This window comes from Mustela nigripes, chromosome 5 (assembly GCF_022355385.1).
Source record: "Mustela nigripes isolate SB6536 chromosome 5, MUSNIG.SB6536, whole genome shotgun sequence".
NCBI lineage: Eukaryota > Metazoa > Chordata > Mammalia > Carnivora > Mustelidae > Mustela > Mustela nigripes.
In genome coordinates this window covers 33888581-33908129 of record NC_081561.1, presented here as the reverse complement: position 1 = coordinate 33908129, position 19549 = coordinate 33888581, and the positions used below count along the sequence as shown (strand labels likewise).

The 19549-nt window shown below is 39.1% G+C and overlaps 1 protein-coding gene across 3 annotated transcripts in view; it reads right to left on the bottom strand.

Annotated features, from left to right (window-relative positions):
* COL12A1 (collagen type XII alpha 1 chain) overlaps positions 1-19549 on the bottom strand; it is a 118903-nt gene that overhangs the window by 38914 nt on the left and 60440 nt on the right. For all 3 annotated transcript variants that reach the window (XM_059400141.1, XM_059400140.1, XM_059400142.1), the window contains 16 exons: positions 16245-16384; positions 15776-15908; positions 15637-15663; positions 15144-15286; positions 12576-12705; positions 12019-12158; positions 11239-11368; positions 9462-9604; positions 8242-8371; positions 7420-7562; positions 5568-5697; positions 3464-3583; positions 2042-2188; positions 1189-1305; positions 878-1024; positions 243-317 (listed from right to left, as the gene is read on the bottom strand). In XM_059400141.1, the coding sequence (XP_059256124.1) occupies positions 243-317; positions 878-1024; positions 1189-1305; positions 2042-2188; positions 3464-3583; positions 5568-5697; positions 7420-7562; positions 8242-8371; positions 9462-9604; positions 11239-11368; positions 12019-12158; positions 12576-12705; positions 15144-15286; positions 15637-15663; positions 15776-15908; positions 16245-16384 (1995 nt within the window). The remainder of the gene's footprint in view (positions 1-242; positions 318-877; positions 1025-1188; positions 1306-2041; positions 2189-3463; positions 3584-5567; positions 5698-7419; positions 7563-8241; positions 8372-9461; positions 9605-11238; positions 11369-12018; positions 12159-12575; positions 12706-15143; positions 15287-15636; positions 15664-15775; positions 15909-16244; positions 16385-19549) is intronic.

The following is a 19549-nucleotide window of genomic DNA, read 5'->3' as shown; positions in this document are numbered from 1 at the left end:
ATTAATCTGCAAACCTAAGGAAATGGTTCCAACTGAAGAGCTATCGTTTATGACTGATTTCATAAATAACAAAATGGGCCTGAGAGAGGAGGAGAACAATTACTGATAAACTTTTTTTTTAATCTAAAAACTCTTCAGCAAGAATAGTAAATCAGAAATACCCTATATCAATTGGAAATCATGAATAGGCTCCATAAATAAGGAGTCTATAAATCCTATCAGCCGAATGTACTGCCACTTACCATCCCGGGCAGGTGGAATTGTGGGAGGGGGAGGAGGCGTGGGTGGCTCCGTAGGAGCTTCTGTTGGTTTTACAGCTAGAATTTTAAAAAAAATTAGAAGGATAATTAGAAGAACATAGGAGGATAATTAGAAGAACATAACCTGTACAAATTCCATATCACATATCACATTTTAAGAGCAATTTAACTCCTAGATAGCAGACCAAGTCTCATAGACTGGAAATTCTATTTTATCCAAATTTAGTATCATTGGTAGTCATTCCAACACTGACTACAGCTGCAGAAAACAAAACCACAAATCAAAGGACACATGGAAGGCCTTCGAATAAGGTCAATGAGTAAAAGTCACTACTATTGGTGCATATTCTGCTTCTCACTGCCAGCTAGAACCACATTGCCCTCCTGTAGCCTTATCCTTAAAATAACACCAACTTTGTAACAGGGAAAACATGGATTTGTTGTAGAGAAAGGTCCTGAACCAGCCACAGATTCCTTCTTCATAAATCTGCCATCTTTATAATCATTACTGTGGCCCATAGGGAAAGGTGGCTAAGCAGGAGTCACTTAAGTCTCCCTCACCTAGAACATTCTATTTGGAAGCCTTACAGAGACTTTCAGATTACTTAAAAACTTACTGGTATGTTCTTTGACAGAGACTCCCGGTCCCTCGAGATTTGGTGTCTGCACAAAAACAGTGACGCCATAATCAGCGTCTGGTGAAAGACCAGTGAAGCAGTGACTGGTTTCTGATCCACGCACTGTGATTTCTTGTCCTCTGGTTCCTGATTATGACAAAAGGAAATACCAGTGTCACCATCAGTTATATCTAAAGACATTTTTATATATCATTTCATCTCTTTTCCTGAAGCTTAAAATGTTTTTACTATGTGCTCTAGTTCTATTATTATTATTATTATTTGATTTTTTATTTTTTTGGCACACGTACCATCAGCAGGGCTTAGTTTTAGCCTGTAGGAGGTGGCTGCCCGGTGAGGAGACCATCTAACACAAAATGTATCCCATCCAACCTGGTAAGTTTTCAGATCTGTCACATTTAAATACACTACAACATAAAGAAAAAAAAAGAAATAAATTTACTTCACAAATAAAAACAAAAAAGCATACTCTTAATCATAACAATTTTGAAACTTCTACTGTGGCTGAAAAAAAAAAATGCCTAAATTCTTAGTATGTCTCCTTGTAAGAAACTTAGATGAAACATACATGGAAATGTGGTACAGCTAAAACAGACCTCTCTTTCTATCACTAATTTTCAAGGGAAAGACATTCCACATAGTTCCACTGGACACTATAAATGACAAAGATATCTTATGTAAAATAATATGTTTCTAAAGGGCTATTTTCTAAGTCCTTAAATAGTCATTAGTTCTTGTTGACAACAAAACCTATCTTTGGGCTGAGTCCGTAAATGTGGCATTTCTGTGAAAACTTTCAACTGAATCAATGTATTTAGATAATACAAGTTTTAACATTATATGTCAAAAAACCAAATAGCATTCCAAATCTAATTTTATGATAATTCATGGATAAATCATAATTTCTATACTTTTTGTCTTTCAACATTCGAAATATCTTATGAGATATAAAAATACCTCATCACATACTTTTTTGTGTACTTAATTATGTTCCTTATATATTTGTTTGGCTGGACAAGAAAGAACCACTCACTTAATGCTGAGGAAACATGCATATGTTAAGAAGAAATAAAACTGAAACAGGCTGGCCTTGCAAATTGTACTACATTTTTCTTACAACCATGAAAAAGTTTTATGACTCACAGGTAGTGCCTTGATCCGTCAGGGGGACACTGAGTCCAGAATCATACTGAGCATAAACATCCACATCATAGGTGGTGCTAGGATTGAGATTGTGTAACGTGTACGATGTCATTTCTCCAACAAAAGCTTCCATGGGCTCATTGGAACCTTGAATAACAATCACAAAAAGACAAAAATATTCCACACCTAGTCTCAAATTTTCTTTAAAATCAAATAAGTTATACTCAAATGATAGTATGAACACCATTGATTCCACAGTCCATTATGTACTTGCTCACTGTAACACACATTCCATTACATGGTGAAAAACAAAACTATAAACAGAGACCAAATTCTTCCCCTCTTATTCTCAAAACGTATGTAGCACAGTACCTAGAATGTAGTAGATATGTCATCAATGTTCCTTTAATGAATAAACTCAATCAGACAATTAACTACCCTAAACCTTCAAGCCTCTTCTCTAAGCCCCGTTTTGGCAGCATGGTGCTTTGCACACAGTAGGTGCTCAGTTAACATTTTTTTCCAATCTGTCGTAGTGGTGATTTAAGAGCTTCAGTCTGGTCCTCATGCCTCAAGTTTGGTTACTGAAGGTCCCCCCAGTTACCAACACCTCCTCCTTCTTTTAGTTATCTCTCTTAAGGCCCACGTTTCCTCTCTTGTCATCTCTCCGTCATCACCCTTTCTGGGTGCATGGAAGAGACCCTGGCAAATTTGGTACGAAGAGAATTTTTCCTCCATTTTGCTAAGCATATGGACAGAACATAAAAACAAAGATGGGGCGCCTGGGTGGCTCAGTGGGTTAAAGCCTCTCTGCCTTCGGCTCAGGTCATGATCCCAGGGTCCTGGGATCGAGCCCCACATCAGGCTCTCTGCTCAGCGGGGAGCCTGCTCCCCCCTCTCTCTCTGCCTGCCTCTCTGCCTACTTGTGATTTCTGATTGTCAAATAAATAAATAAAATCTCAAAAAAAAAAAAAAGATAATAAATCAATTAATCAAGGTGGTATCCATTTAGGTGTAAATGTCAATGGGAAGTGGAAAACAAGCTCGGCAGGAATAAACTAAAATGCATATGCCCAAAATGGAATAACAACTTGACTCAATGGGAAAATACAGAAGTTTATATTGATTAAATGTGCATAATTTCACAATCATAATAACATCCAGAATGTCTGGACTCAGATTCCATTAGTATAATTTTATGAACCAGGCCAAACTTTTTAATCATGCAATTGGAAGGGAGTCTCATCTACACCCATAGTAACAATGACACTTCAGACTATTGGCTTAGAACATTATTTCCAAAAATATTGCCTCTGGTGGGAGGGGATTCAATGTGACAACAGATCAAAAGACTGTAATTAGCTCCCTCATAAAAAAATAGCTCTCCGATGCATTTTTATGATAATAAAGATGACTCCTTACCCACTGGCTTATACACAATTTTATATCCAAGAACCGGAGAAGGTGAAGGATCCCAGGATACCCTGAATCTCGTGTACCATTCATCAGAGATGTGTATGTTTTGAGGTGGAAGCAGTCCCACTGCAAGCAAATATTGGCACACGTTATTGACCTTTCGCTGACACACAAGGAGAACACAGAACTTCATGAGCACTGATTATGAGTACTGATAGTGTGGTCCCATGAGCATAACTTAATAAAATCTTACAATACCCTCATCCAGAAAACAATCTAAAAGTGTTGAAACGTTTAACAGAAATCTTACTAGTTTTCCAAATTCGAACAGCAACTCAAATGGACTCAGGAACTGAGGAGTCCCAGAGCTGTTAGGTTATATAATGCAGAATTACAGAAACTACAAGAGATCTCACACCATTTTTAGCATGTTATAGATTATAGATTGTTAGAGCCAAAAAGCAATTTAGAAACTGTCTAGTCCTATGACCTTATCACATAAATAAGATTTGATTTGCCCAAGACCACACAGCTAGCTGCGACTAAAATGATGCTCATTCCCAGGACCCTTTTGTCCTCCCCCAGCATAAACCTGGAGCAAAGCCTCAAGCCTCCAGAGGTACTGCCACTAACCCCATACCCTTGTAAACCAATGTTAGGCAGCATGCTGACTTGTCCCTGAGTTATTATTTATAGCATCACACAAATAAAGAATTCAACTTAAGAACTTTTTTCTTTTTTTTTCAAGAGAAACTAGAAGTGGCTTTGGCACATCCTAGAAAATTCAAGTCTGGTTAAAAAAAAATTATATATTTTGATAAGCACAAAATTCTAAAACATGTGTTTCCCCCAGAAAGTACCACAATATATTCTAAAATCTAAAGGAATGTGAAAAATGAAATGTTCTTCCATTTAAATAATTTTGAATTACTAAACTGAGTCTCTGTTGACTCCGTCCTGTAGACCATAAATATCAATAAATATGTAACTTCCTGGCCTTGAGAGACTAAGTTAAAATAATCCTAGTCATGCTTTTCTCTTGGGAGCTTTCAAATGTCACCTCTCCCAAATTCTGTAATATCAAGATTATTTAAGCACCAAAAGAGTTAGAACAACCAAGTGTAGCAAGAATCCTGAAACCATTTACTTAAGTGGATTTTTGGGGAGTGAAGTGGAAAGAGGAAGGCCAATATTGACCAGTAACAGAACTCAGAACTCAGACCTATAGTCCAGCCTGCCTTTATGCTGAACCAGTGACTTTCAATCTTGGCTGTACACTAGAAGGCAAGCGGATCCACTCTACACCTCAGGCCAGTTCCATCAGCATCTCTGGGGGTTGTACCCAGGCACAAGTATGTTTTAAAGCTCTTCAGGTGAGGGGCGCCTGGGTGGCTCAGTGGGTTAAAGCCTCTGCCTTCAGCTCAGGTCATGATCCCAGGGTCCTGGAATAGAGCCCCACATCGGGCTCTCTGCTCGGCGGGGAGTCTGCTTCCTCCTCTCTGTCTGCCTCTCTGCCTACTTGTGATCTTTGTCTGTCAAATGAATAAACAAAATCTTTAAAAAAATAAATAAAAAAAGTTCTTTGGATGATTTCAATGAGTAACCAACTTGGAGAGCCTTTGCTCTAAACAATCGACTCCTGTATAAGGTAGAAAGGGGTCTAAATGCTGATAATTTTCTGTAAATTACTTGGTACCATAGAAAAAATAGAAAAAATTGTAAAGACAGAAGATGATTTTTAATCACCTTGCTTCTTTATTTATGGCTTAAGATTCTATCAGGATAGTGTTTTTCTGTTGATAATACATTGGCTGAGTCAATAGCTACCTCTTTCACTGATACTACATAAATTAAAACATTATTCAGAGACTAGGCAATGGTTTTCCAAAGGAGAAATAAAACTATCTCAAGCAAAGAAGAATATGCAGATTTTTGTCTCCTCTTTCTTCTTATAGTGGACTTTTAAAAAGTTAAAATACAAATTCTGTTCCCACGTCATTTTTGCCAAAATTCAAGATTTAATGTAAATGTTAATGCAGTATTAATGGCATATAGGGGATGCATTGGTAAAGGCAAAACTTAAAAATTATAAAAGGGATAAGACACTTACTGGTTCTTCCATTTCCTGTTAGATGGCCACCATCCCCATCTTCATATACCGCAATAACCGTAATTTTATACGGAGTATCAGGTTGTAGCGGCTGCAGCATCACATTATTCCTTCTGCCTGGGACTGTGGTCTGTAGGGAAGTTAAATATCAAATTAATTATCAGCCAGAGGCCTTCCAGAACAAAAGACAACACGGTTTTATGTATTTCTATAAACAGCAAGGTTTCTTCATGCTTTGCTTCTTTTGTACAATGCTCATGTCAGCAAGGTCTACACTGCCTCTGTGCAGTGCATGAGAATGGTCTGAGAGTCAGAGACATCTGGGTTCAAATCCCAGGTCTGCCATTTGCCAGCCTTGGGACCTAACATCTCTGGAGGAAATGGTGAGGATGAAAGGTAAGAATGCGCACGACAGCTGGGCACACGTTACCGACCACTGCAGCATGCAGCAGCACTTCGTTTGTCTCTATCTCCCATCGGTGGGTTACATTTCCATGCATTCCTGCAACAAATATCTCCTATCTGCGGGTTACATTTCCATGCATTTCTGCAATAAATATGCACCACGCAGCCACAGCAGGCCAAGTGTGGTCAGAGCTATGGGAATGCACCGGTGAGCAAACACAGACTCTGAGCCTGCCCTCAGGAAGATCAGGTTGGCTGATACTAATCAAGTGGAAAGGATGAAAAACAGGAGGTGAAAGTATGTTCAATTACCTCCATGATGAGAAAGTGAACCGGATAAATCTCTCAATCTCTCTCCCAACCTTATGCTCTACTTCTACAAACAACGTGCCTCACTTAACACCAGTAATTCCCAGCATAGAGTCGCCTGATTACAAATGGTGAATTGGGGGAAGAAACTATACTTTTAATGTTTTCAGAAAGTGGAGGGAAGTCGAATATTCACCCATGGCAAAGCTGAATAAACATTAAAATACCAGCTTCTTTGCTCTGGCAAAATAAGTGTGGTGAAACTGTTTATCTGATTTTGATCAGAAACTCTAAGTGACAATTACATGTGTTTCTGATGAATAAAAATGCAGGTTTGAATTAAAGCTTAATGTATCAAGTTCAAATAGATGAAACATAATGTAGCGATAACAAAGGGGGGATGATCCAAGAGGGTCTGTGGCAAAATGGTTGTAAACCACAGACCTAACTGCTTTACTATCAACATTTTGTGTAATCTTCGGCTGACCTAATAACACTTCAGCTAATCACTACACTTACTAAAGAGTGGTGAGTATTTCCAACCATAACAAATGGATATGCCTGGTAAGGCCTATGAGGAAGCTACAAGAAACCTAAATCTAGTTCTCAAGAAATAGTGTGACACACAAAAAGTTTGAAACTAATATGAGTGCATGTATATTCCAAAACCAAAGTGTAACAAAAAACGTTAAATTTAAAGAAAAGAGACATCAGTTAGCGCTTGAATACTTAAGGGATTATCTTGTAGTGAAAATAAATTTAAAGGAAAGATAGGATGTGGATTGTCACATCTTTTGAGCATTAAGTAGCTCAAAATATTAGGTATCATGTCTCACTAGACCTAGTTCCTATAAATAAAATTAGGTGGCTAGAAATATGCATTTCATGCAATAAGACAATTTTTCAATCTGTCTTTAGAACAGAAATGGGCCCAAAGACATTGATTCTCTGTAACGTGGGCGACAATAGACGCCTTTGGGTGTTCCCAATATTGTGTCAGAGGAAGTCATATAAAATGTGAGTGTCCCACAATTATTCAACTGTAATCACAATACACTCCCAAACTAAAAACCTTAATTTCACCTTCCAACCAGGTCAGAGTTTACAAAATGCTCAACTAAATGAGAAGTGGACTCACATATTCATCGATGGGATCTCCAACAGTGGGAGAATAAATGATCCTGTATTGCTGAACTGGGCCATCGGCATGATCCCAGGTTACAGAGAGGCTGTTGGTTGTCTCCCCAAAGACTCTCATATTTCTTGGTCCACTTCGTGGTACTAAATAAATAAAAATACAATCAAGTTAGTTGCCTGTCTGAGCACGGTGGACATGGAGGTGGCGGGAGGAATACAAAAGAATTTTCCCAGGTCAGATTAAGGAAGTTACTTGTGGGAGCTTCACATTCATTAGGATGTTTACCCGCTTTTGATAAAATATATACCTCCTCTGGTTTCAATGGGAAACCATAAACAGAAAGTGCTACATTTCAGAGCTATAGCTACGTGCTGAACTTTCAGTAACACTGAGCTAGGTTTGAGCCTAAATATATAGACTGGGAGAGAAAGGGAATATTTTAAACTACTATAACCACCTCCTGTTTAATGAAACATAAAGATGACCAGCCCTCACATTTCTAAAGTTCCCGCTTGGTGACAAGACTCACTGCAGGGCAGAAGAGAAAAGCCCCTCCTTACAGCTTAAGTCCCAGATGAGAAAACGGCCGACTGCAGTTCACTCAGCACCTATGGCAGTCACGGGCCCAGAGCCTCAGCCTGGAATTTGAATGTGGAGGTGCCAGGCAGAACCACATGCCCAGGCCTACCCTTGCCTGTACAGAGGTGGAGAAAGCTCTCACCACCTCTCAGTCACCACCCACCTCCCACTTCTCACTCACTCAGAGAAGCCCTGCCAACCGAGTTACAAGGGAATGGGGTGGGGAAAGGATTTCTGCCTCACGCGTTCGGCCCTGGCCAGGGCTGGGATTCCCCTCTCCATCTGAGTAGAGAGCTACAATGTTCACGGAATAGGGTGTGTCGGGAATCAGCCGCTCCAGGTGCACCGTGCGCGTGTTTCCTGGCACCACAATCTGGAGGGGAGGAAATGCCAAATTCTGCTCAACAGCAACTCAAATGCTTATCAAGTCTTCTATTAGTCAACATAGTAACATTTATAATAAAAAGCTGAGCCTAGGCACGTCAGAAGCTCACTACTATGCGCCCTCCTGAGATCTGACAAAGCCACACCGTGAGATACAATTTCTCCTCAGAAATTTCCCCCCCAAAAAAAGTGAGTTCATACTCACTAAGCTAATAAACATACTATGCTACCCTTAGTAGCTTCAAATATCTCTCTTTTATGTTTACTGTGAAGATTCTCAAATACAACATCCAGGGCTCATGGTAGTTACCTACAGAGCATCCCAGATGTTAGACACACAAAAGAGAAAGGATTCCCCACACAGGCTAATAGGGAAGAGATTTTGTGTTAAAATGGAGAACCACTCCACAAATGGATAATGGCAATGTTGTCCGAATAAGTCCTGCCAAATACAGGGATGGGCAAATTATTTGTTTATCTTTGTTTGCCACCATTGTCCATATTTATAAATACATAAATTAATCTATCAATTTACTTTCCCTGAGGTGTGTTAAGTCTACTCTTATTCAAATTAGTAATTCCTGGTTCTTACATTATTGATCTACTTATAAAACTGAATAGTACTGGGAAGGGAAAATAAACTGGACAATCTGTAAGGCCAGTGAAGGCAAACGTCAAGACGTTTTCATAAAGGAGATATTTCTATGTTACAATAAAAGTCCATATTGACAAGGTCAATCAGTGATTTGCATTTATTCCTAGGCTTGTTAACTCATATAGCTAATTTGTATTTTCCAAAAATTCATATTTTCCAACTACCCCTATAGTTAGTACGCCTGCCTTAAATACACAGAAGCGACCATCTAAGCATTACTGATTGTCACGTCTGTGACTGGCATTCTCACAGGCAGTGAACAAGACACAAGCACAAGACTAGGTTCATCCGGAAAGGATGCTTCCAGGAGACCGCAGGCCACACTGACAACTGACTTACTGTTCTGGCCCAGTAGCCAGGGCCAGAGTTACAGGGGAATCTACACAGATCTTGGACTGAACTCTAAGAGGACAAAATCACTTACAGACTCTGAGGGTCTCGTGCCGGCCACAGGAGAATATATGACACGATACTGCTGCACGGGCCCAGGTGCGGGGTCCCAGCGGACTTCGAGGCTGTTTGGCGTCGGATTGTACACGTGGACATTCCTTGCCAGCCCTCTCACCACTGGGAAAAGAGAAGCCCACACATATTTTCTGAAATCTGTTTATATATGTCAAGTTTTCATGATCACTTCACTAGGACTTACACTCTATAACAGGATAAAACACTGTCCTCCTTCCCCTTCTAATTATCTACAAACAAAAGCAAATTAAAACTCTCCAGATCCAAACTTAGTCTAGGTTAGCCAGTTATGGCCTTTGTCTATTTGGAGGCAAAGTTGGTACCAATAAGAACAAGCTAGTAAAAGTAGTAGTGCTGGGGGCACCTGGGTGGCTCAGTGGGTTAAGCCTCTGACTTCGGCTCACGTCATGATCCCAGGGTCCTGGGATCAAGCCCCACTTCGGGCTCTCTGGTCAGTGGGGAGCCTGCTTCCTCCTCTCTCTATGCCTGCCTCTCTGCCTACTTGTGATCTGTCTGTCAAATAAATAATAAAATCTTTAAAAAAAAAAAAAGTAGTAGTGCTGGGTTGGCCATAAAAGGACAAGGGATAAGGGACAGGAAAGTGGAAAAGAAGCTTCGTTTTTCCAATACAGATAATGCAGAGATAGAGAAAAGAGATTTTACAGTGTCTGCCTTTGAAGTATGAACTGACAACAGCTATGAAGCACATATAACTCAGTCAGCTGGCTTCAGTCACTCATTCATTCATTTATTCATTCATTCTTCATTCAAGAAATAGGTACTGATATGTTCTGTGATTAAAAAAAAAAGGCAGGTGGTTGGCTTATGGACAGTGGGGAAGGTATGTGCTATGGTGAATGCTGTGAAGTATGTAAACCTGGCGATTCACAGAACTGTACCCCTGGGGCTAATAATACATTATATGTCAATAAAAAATTAAAAAAAAAATTTTTTAAAGGGGAAGAAAAGAGAGAAAAGCAAAACCAAAAAAAAAAAAAAAAAAAAAAAGAAAAGACAAAAGGAGGGAGAAATAGAACACACACTCAGTTTTCAATTACCTGCCCCACGTGGGACTTAGAAAAACATACAAATTAATTCCATGTATTAACCCCAAAGTCTACTTGAGCCAAAAACATCATCTTTCTAGAGTACTGATCTTTTACCTGAAGAAGCCACCCATACTTGCTTCCTTTTAGCCACCAGCAAGCATATTTTCAAAGCCAAAGAAATTCTTTATTAATATGCACAAGAGCCTGTAAGCAGTACTACAAAGAATGAGAAAACCGCTATTAACTGGTTACTCAAGATGTTAACAGTAAACAAAAGCACACAGAATTTTGATGACCAAAAGCACTTCATCAGCAAACCAGAGAAATGTACAATCATGTAATGCAATAAACAATTCACACCCTGAAAGCCAATTGCAAAGCACTGCTTCACACAAATGTATAAAGCACAAAAGAAAGCAAAACGAACTGTGTTCGGTGAAAGAATGATTGAAATAGCAGACTGATGATTGTATGCACATTCATCAATCCTGATAGTATCATTTCAGAAGAAAAATACCATCATAAATCTGTTATTTCAGACATCAAAATGTTAACAGTTGATGGTGTCTGGAAGATAAACCATGGGTATATATTTATTTTATCATTTGTGATTTTCCAAATTTTCTTAACGGACCTATGTGGCCTTTATAATGAAAAAGCTAATTTTTTCCTTCCTTCTCAACTTACATGTCCTCCCAGTATCCGATGTGCGTCCTCCATCACCTTCAGTATAAACAGGAACTACCGTAACGGTGTATGGGGTATCTGGCTGCAGATTCCTAAGAATGGCGTAATTGGTATTCCCAGGGATTGGTACCTAAAGATTTTAATAAACATAAAGCACTGGATTTGAAAAACTTGTAAAAGAACTAATACCTCAACCAATATAATTCTCAAAATACTAACTCAAGACCCAGTCAAGAAGCAAGTACTGTCATAGTGGGATATAAAGATGTGCCCTGTATGAACTTTTACAAGAGGTGATAAAGACTTCTCTAGAACCCTACACTCACTCTCAGTACCCCTTTTAAATTCTGGAAAATTGGGACGCCTGGGTGGCTCAGTTGGTTAAGCAGCTGCTTTCTGCTCAGGTCATGATCCCAGCGTCCTGGGATCGAGTCCCACATCGGGCTCCTTGCTCCGCAGGGAGCCTGCTTCTCCCTCTGCCTCTGCCTTCCACTCTGTCTGCCTGTGCTCGCTCTCGCTCTCTCTCTCTCTCTGACAAAAAAATAAATAAAATCTTTAAAAAAAAAAAAATTCTGGGAAATGATTACTTCCCCCAGCTCAATTCTCCCCTCCATCACCCAGGCACTAAGGCAACAATCTATGAGCCTCTCTCAGGTTCTAGTAAATGAATACCAACTCTTTCTGCCCTAAAGCAAATTGGTTGACCTTTTTAGCTCGCCTTTTAAATCATTCAGCTATAGTTTAAATAAACATGGAATTTTCACTCCTGGACATAATTACCAGTTCTTCTGGACCACCTGCTGTTGGTGCATAGAAAAGCTTGTACTGACGAGGGTTTCCCTCTGCATGGTCCCAGCGAACATTCAAGGTGCTGGTAGAAGGGTCATACACTCTGAGGTTCCTCACGGTATTCAGAGGTTCTGTAATGCACAGAAATCACATAACACTATGATCCTAAGCACACTCAAAATGCAAGTTCCTTGATATTTCCAAGGCACCTCAAACATGGCAAGCACCCCACAGTGGGCCCCCTACAAATATTTGTTGAAGTAGTGAATAAATAAAACAATATCTGGTAATCTGGTACACGTCTCCTCTCCATGAGATATTTTGGTCGCAGGGTGGTTTTGGTTTTGGTTTTTAAAGTCCCAGAAAGTAATAACTGTCTTTCTCCATAAACAGAAACCAGTAACTCTGAGCAAGGATATTAAAAGCAATTAATATCATTTTTAAATGCATTAAAATTTGATTAGCAAAACCGTGTCACCCCACCTTTTCCAAGTAAAGATGGGATTCTGTGGTAGCTATTAAAGAAGCTACAGGGGCCTGGTACTTACTGGTCTTGCCTCTCCCTGTCATTCGACCTCCTTCGCCATCAGGATAGAGGGAGGACACAGTGATGGTGTAAGGAGTATCAGGCTTCAGTTTCTGCAGGACCACACTATTCTGCCGCCCCCCAATTGTGGTCTAGAGAAAGATAAGGGTAAGTGTTAGCCTTGTTCTCTTGGTCGCACTGATCTGTTAAAGCTCTTTCTACACAGGAGCTGTTTGAGATCCTGGCCAAAATCTGGAAACACATACCACATTGAAGATTTAAAATATAACTTATGGTATAATTTTAAATGTAAAGTATGCACCTTAAATCACAAAAGGCATTCTAAGCCTTAAACTGGTGACCTCAAAAAGATATTCCGACTTGCTTGCCGCCAGCACAGCAAAATTTCATCCAAAACACATTTCATGGATCTCTTCCCCCAAAAGACATTAATCATAAGTGAGCTAGAAAGGAGTTTTTTAAGATAGCAAAGAATTGCCAAATATTAGAGGCTCCACACCATTTGCTATTATTTTTACTTTTTTATAGAGGTTTTTTATTTGCTTTAGAGAACACATTAAAATGATTCAGCAGAAGATCTAAAACTTTGATGTTTCCCCCCCAAAACTGCCATTCTAACAACATTAGCTGTGCAAACTATGTGACTAGACCCTTTGCCAGACCACACTCGGGGCTGGGGTTCCCAGCCATCTCTATGATACCAGCCTTGTGGTATGAAGATTTTCAATTTCCTCCAAATACAGACTTTGAAATTTTTTATTCACTGCTTAAGGCCATCTAACTATCTTGTTGAAAGAAAATTTGTATGATTTGTAAACAGTCTACTGAATTCAAATATTTATGTGATACTAATTAAAATCATGTGAAAATGGCCCCTTGCCCACAAAGAGTGCACATCTGGATGACTGGACATGTCAGTAACAGTCCAGATGTTTCCAACTTACCACCCATCAACTCTTTGAATGCCAGAGAAAACCAGTGGCTAATTTTATTAAATTGAATATTAGATGTTATGAGAAAGAAGTATCCCTATCTGTACAAGCCCTTTGATATTTAACAAATCCAAAGGCATCCACTTAGTAAAACTAGCCCTATGAGTAAGCAGAGGGGTGTCTACTTACTTCTCCCATCCAGCTCTCCAAAATTCTGGTATCAGTAATTCAAAACTTTATTTCATGGACTAGCAGTAAAACGCAAATATCCCTAAGAACAACAAACCTTGAGGGATTGTCAGCTAATACATATCAGAGGGTGAGTTCATGAGACTTCTTCAAGTTATACCCAACCTCTGTTAGTCAGTAAAGAAACTGAAGGCAGCAGCTGGAGGGTCACTATCACCAAGAGTAGAAATGCTGGAGACAAGCCTCACCTGCTTCATAGTTTTACCCAAATCTGGCCTGGCATAGACAAAAGAAGTTCTGTTTCTGACATGAAAATATCAGTTCATCACGTGTGTCTTATCTTATTTCCTACAAAAGCCAGTTGATTACAGTTTGTATTTAGTGTACTACTGGTAACCTATTTAATTAGACAACATTTCTATCCAAAGATACTCCCTAAGACTAATTGTGTGGAAACCTCAAAAGATCAACTCGAAAGTCACACTAGGATTGAAGAGGGTCTGGTTCAGCTAAACCCACTTAATATGCAGTATCAGAAACCTTTAACCACTGCCAGCATCCATGCCTGCTAACATCTCTAAACTGGGAAGACATAGAACCCATTTGCTAGAGCTCAGTAAGTCATGTGACTAATTGATAGTAACTCATATCTCTTATCTCTCTCTATGACTGTGAGGAAATAGTATAGCCCAAAGATTGTCAACAAAATACTAAACCTTACCAAAAGAGGCATTTTAAATAAATCAGGAAGCATCCCTTCCTGGTGTAAAAAATCATGATGCTTCCTATATGTGCAGTTCTAGTCACACATCTCACAAAGCAAAGCTGGAGAAGGTTCAAAAACAGACACCTAACATAAGCAAGGTGAATGAACTAGGATTCTGTACAGGGAAGACCAGAAAGATAAAGATGAAGGCTATTGACAGTCATACCACCTTTCCAGAAACCTCTGTTTGGATAAATATAAAAATGATGAACAGTAAGAATTAGGGGAACAGCCACCTAGATCTGGAAATTCCAGATATAAGAGATATCTTGTGACATGCAAAAACCAGAAAATTACAATAACAGAAATTTGGCAAATTTTCAGTATTTGATTAAGTTTGAGAGATACATATTAAAAATCTAAAGACCAAAAAAACAAAACAACAACAACAACAAAAAAAAAAACCCTAGAAATCTTCATAGATAATCCAGCCCTAAGAGTTTCTAAGGGAAATGTCTATGCATGAGGCACATCCCTGATGCTGTGGGGCTACCCAACATGAAAAGCAACTTTCATCTCCCAAGAGGGTGTCCAAGTTCCCATAAGAATGAAGTCAAATAAATCCACTCAGTACAGTAAATTCTGCATCTCTCAAAGTAGTACAACTAACTATACATTGGGTAGGGAGGAGTTTGAGGAGAAGAGGTAGAATTTTCCAAGTTACATATATTTTTTTTATTACCGTTTGCTCATTGCCTTCTCCTGTTGAAGGCTGGTAAGTGATTCTGTATTTCTGCACACGACCACTGGCGGGATCCCATTTAACAGTTAAGCTGTTAGATGTTGCGTTGTACACCTGAAGGTTTCGTGGGCCACTTTTTGGAGCTGAAAAAAGGTTGTTGAGAAACATAGTAAGCTCATAGAATGAGGCCTCCTCCCAAAATAAGCACCATTCACTAAAATCAGTATACTTTTAAGGTTAAGACTAAATTTGACCTCATGGTAACTGATGGTCATGGAATCCTACATGACTTCTTAACAAATGGCAGTAAAGCAATGTTTTTCAAAAAAAAAAACTTTTTAAAAAGTTCCAAGATATGCCTTATAATTTAAAAGCAGAAAAACCTGTTTACAATGGATTTTGTGGTATTTTCTCCATTCATTCACTTGTTCGTTCATTCATTCATTCATTCATTATTTGGTCATTTATATGGTTCAGCAAATTAAACTCTTACCTTGTGTTGTTAGTGGTATCAAACGAGCTAAAATTAAAAAAAAAACAGAATTTGGGGAAATATTACTAATAAAGTTATAGCTCTACTTTTTAAATTAACTTTAACATAATAATGTCCTATTTAAAAGCTGAACACCTACGTGTGCGCTCACTGCCAGTGAGGTCATCACTTTCTGACTCATCAGGATAAATGGCAGTAACAGAAACTTCATAGAGAGTGTTCGGGTTCAGGTTTTCAAACACCAAAGTATTTTCATCTCCATTTAAGATGGTCTTAGTGAAAGAGAAAAGAAAAACACACACACCCACAAAAAATTAAGTCACCATGTCTATCATACTCTCGATGGCAGTTTATTGACATTATTTAGCCAGACATTCTTCCGCCTTTGATACATGCCAGGAGCTCAAATGGAAAAGGATGCTTTTCAGGCAACAGAGGTAATACCTATTTCAAACACGATTCCTTGTCATGAAATTTAAAAAGTTTAAAAAAAAACTTTTAAAAAGGAGGGAAGGAAGGAAGGGAAGGGAAGATAAGGGAAGAGAGGGAAAGGGGGGGAAGGGAGGAGGGAGGAAGGGGTAGGGAAGAAGGAAGAGAATTAACATTACCTCCATCCTATCTGAGCTTCCAAAAGGCGCCCAGGTTATCCTGTAAAGGGACACATCTGAAGCCCCATGATCCCAAGTCCCTCGGAAGCTCTCTGGTGTCACTTCGGTAATCCTTAGGTTTGTTGGGGCTGGCACCGTGCCTATCATGAGGTAAAGCAGGACAAAGTTTCTGAACAAACAATATAATACACAAATGGTATAATAAAGCCTCCTCGTTTTATCTTCATGGACATGAGGAAACAGGCTGAAATCATCATTTAGAACCAAGCAAATTACCAATTCAGTTCATCTGAAAGGGAAGTATAAGAGAAAGCTTCAAAAACTTCAAGTACCATATGGATATAGTAGGCTACTATTTGTGTTAAGTTAAAATGGTGCATGGAGCCCTGGGTGTTATGCACAATGAATCTTGGAACACTACATCAAAAACTAATGATGTATTGAACAGTGAGTAACATAACACAATAATTTAAAAATGGTGATTTTTTTCTAAATACCTCTTAGTAGATGTGGTATGTATACACACACACACACACACACACACACACACACACAATGGAATACTATGCAGCCATCAAAAATATGAAATCTTGCCATTTGCAACGACATGGATGGACCTAGAGGGTATTATGCTTAGCAAAATAAGTCTATTGGAGAAAGACAACTATCATATGATCTCCCTGATATGAGGAAGTGGAGATGTAATGTGGGGAGTTTGGGGGATGGGAACAGAATAAATGAAACAAGATGGCATCGGGAGGGAGACAAACCATAAGAGATTTAATCTCACAACACAAACTGAGAGTTGCTTGGGGGAGGGGGGAGGGAGAGGCTGGTGGGGTTATAGACATTGGGTAGGGTATGTGCTATGGTGAGTGCTGTGAAGTGTGTAAACCTGACGATTCACAGACCTGTGAATCTGGGGCTAATAATACATTATATGTTTATTTAAAATTTTTTAAATTTAAATAAATAAATAAATACCTCTTAGTAAGACTCTTCTAACCCAGTTAATCATTCTGCATCTCACACATTTTTTTTCAATGTCATATTTGAAAGCTGAACATTTATATGTCAAAACTATGAACTTGTTTGCAGAGCAGGACACATAAGCACAAACTTTGGTATTGATTATCAAAGAGTGCATAGTCTATCATGGTCTATGAAATATTATGATCTAAGTAAGCCATGTGTGAGGTTTTCCTGTAGAATGCTAATGTTAAACACAACTGAGGAAGACTATACTGACTATGTCCAGAGAGAGGAATAACCCTACAGGGTTGATGACTGCTGAAACCCCAATTAAAAGCCCCTACATTGACCAGGCACCCTAGTTAGTTCACAGCACATGGAATCTGGAATGTCTGCCCCCGGTTCTGAGCTGTCATTGTCAATTACTTCTCTATCCACTATTGACCAGTTCTGACTTCACAAAATCCAGGGCCATCAAAAATATATTTCTAATAATTACAATGAAAAGGCTCATTGAGAGAAAATGAGTGGTACCATGTCCAGAAGCACAACTGCAAAACAAACCAACTGTTAAGAATACACTTATTTGTGGAGCATAACAAATAGCATGGAGGACATGGGGAGTTAGAGAGGAGAAGGGAGTTCGGGGAAATTGGAAGGAAGGTGAATCATGAGAGACTATGGACTCTGAAAAACAATTTGAGGGGTTTGAAGTGGTGGGGGGGGGCGGGTGGGAGGTTGGGGTACCAGGTGGTGGGTATTATAGAGGGCACGGATTGCATGGAGCACTGGGTGTGGTGAAAAAATAATGAATACTGTTATGCTGAAAATAAATAAAAAATAAATTTTAAAAAAAAGAATACGCTTTATTAGGACATCTGAAGGATTTTTTTTTTAATTTGATTTTATTTTATTTTTCGGTGTTCCGAGATTCATGGTTTATGCACCACACCCAGTGTTCCATGTAATATGTGCCCTCCTTAATACTCACCACAGGGCTCACCCAACCCCCACCCCCATCCCTTCCAAAACCAACCACATATTGAAAGTAAGGATTTAGTATACTAACTTACTGGCTTTCACTAGACTTTTTTCCTCTACTTCACCTGTTATGCATGTGCAAAGCTGTCAGTTTACTCATATGCACCAATTTTCACTTCCAGACACTACACTTACCAAGTAAGAACCAATGCCAGGAAGGCAAGTGAGACTGCTAAGAGGGATCACAGGTAAGAAAGTAGCAGAAGTAGATACTGTCGGTTGTTAAGGCATAGGCTGTGCCATTTGACAAGAGGCTCGATCAGGTACAGACAGCTGGGTATGAAAGGAGAAGTTTTTGAACCTCTAGTGAGGGAGTGACAGGACAGCAAATAAAAGTTCAGATTTGTATTGATCCCACCAGTAGCTAACTAGATGAGGCAGGGCAAGTCATTTAAATTCTCTAGACCTGTGCTGTCTACTCTCAGAGTCACCAGCCATATACAGCTACTGAGTACTTGAAATGTGGCTAGTCCAAATTGAGATCTAATGTAAGTATAAAATTAACACACACTGGATTTTAAAGAATTATTATGGAAAAACTATGTGAAATATTTTAATACTTATTCTACTGATACATGTTGAAATGACAATATTTTTGATATATTGGGTTGAATATAATACATTATCAAAATTAATTTCTCTTCTTTCTACTTTTTCAAATGTGGCTACTAGAAAATTTTGAATTATAGAAGTAGCTCTCATTATATTTCTTCAGAACACTGGGGCTCTAGACTTCAAGTTCTTAGCCCCTATTCAAGCAGGAAATTATGTGTTGAGCATGGTGCCAGGCACTGGAGATGCAAAGTTGTACAAAGTAAGTGTGTCTCTGGTTTCACTTGGGGGGAAGAAAGGGAAAACAAAATAGATAGGAAAAAACAAACAGGTAGTCATAATTGGGTTAAATACTATGGAAGTACCCTGTGAGGGAACGAAACAGACAGCTCTGGAAGCAGCACCAAAATGGAGCTGGTGAGGAGAAGCCTAGGAAGGCTGCCCGACATCTCCCCGGATTCTCCATTATGCAGTCCTCCCCTTCACCTGACATCCAGCAGCATGCAATCTGAGCTCCACTTACCTCACCATCCCTACACCATCCCATGTGTTCTTAATCAATTTTTCTTATCTCCACAATGAAATCATGAACTGGTAAGGGCAAAGATACTTATATTTTGTTACCCTGATAACACTTTACATATAGTAAGATCTCACAAAATATGTGATAACTAACACAACCTTCCCAGAGAAAATGTCCAATGTGCGTCAAGAACTTACTTCCTCCCCATTACCCCCCC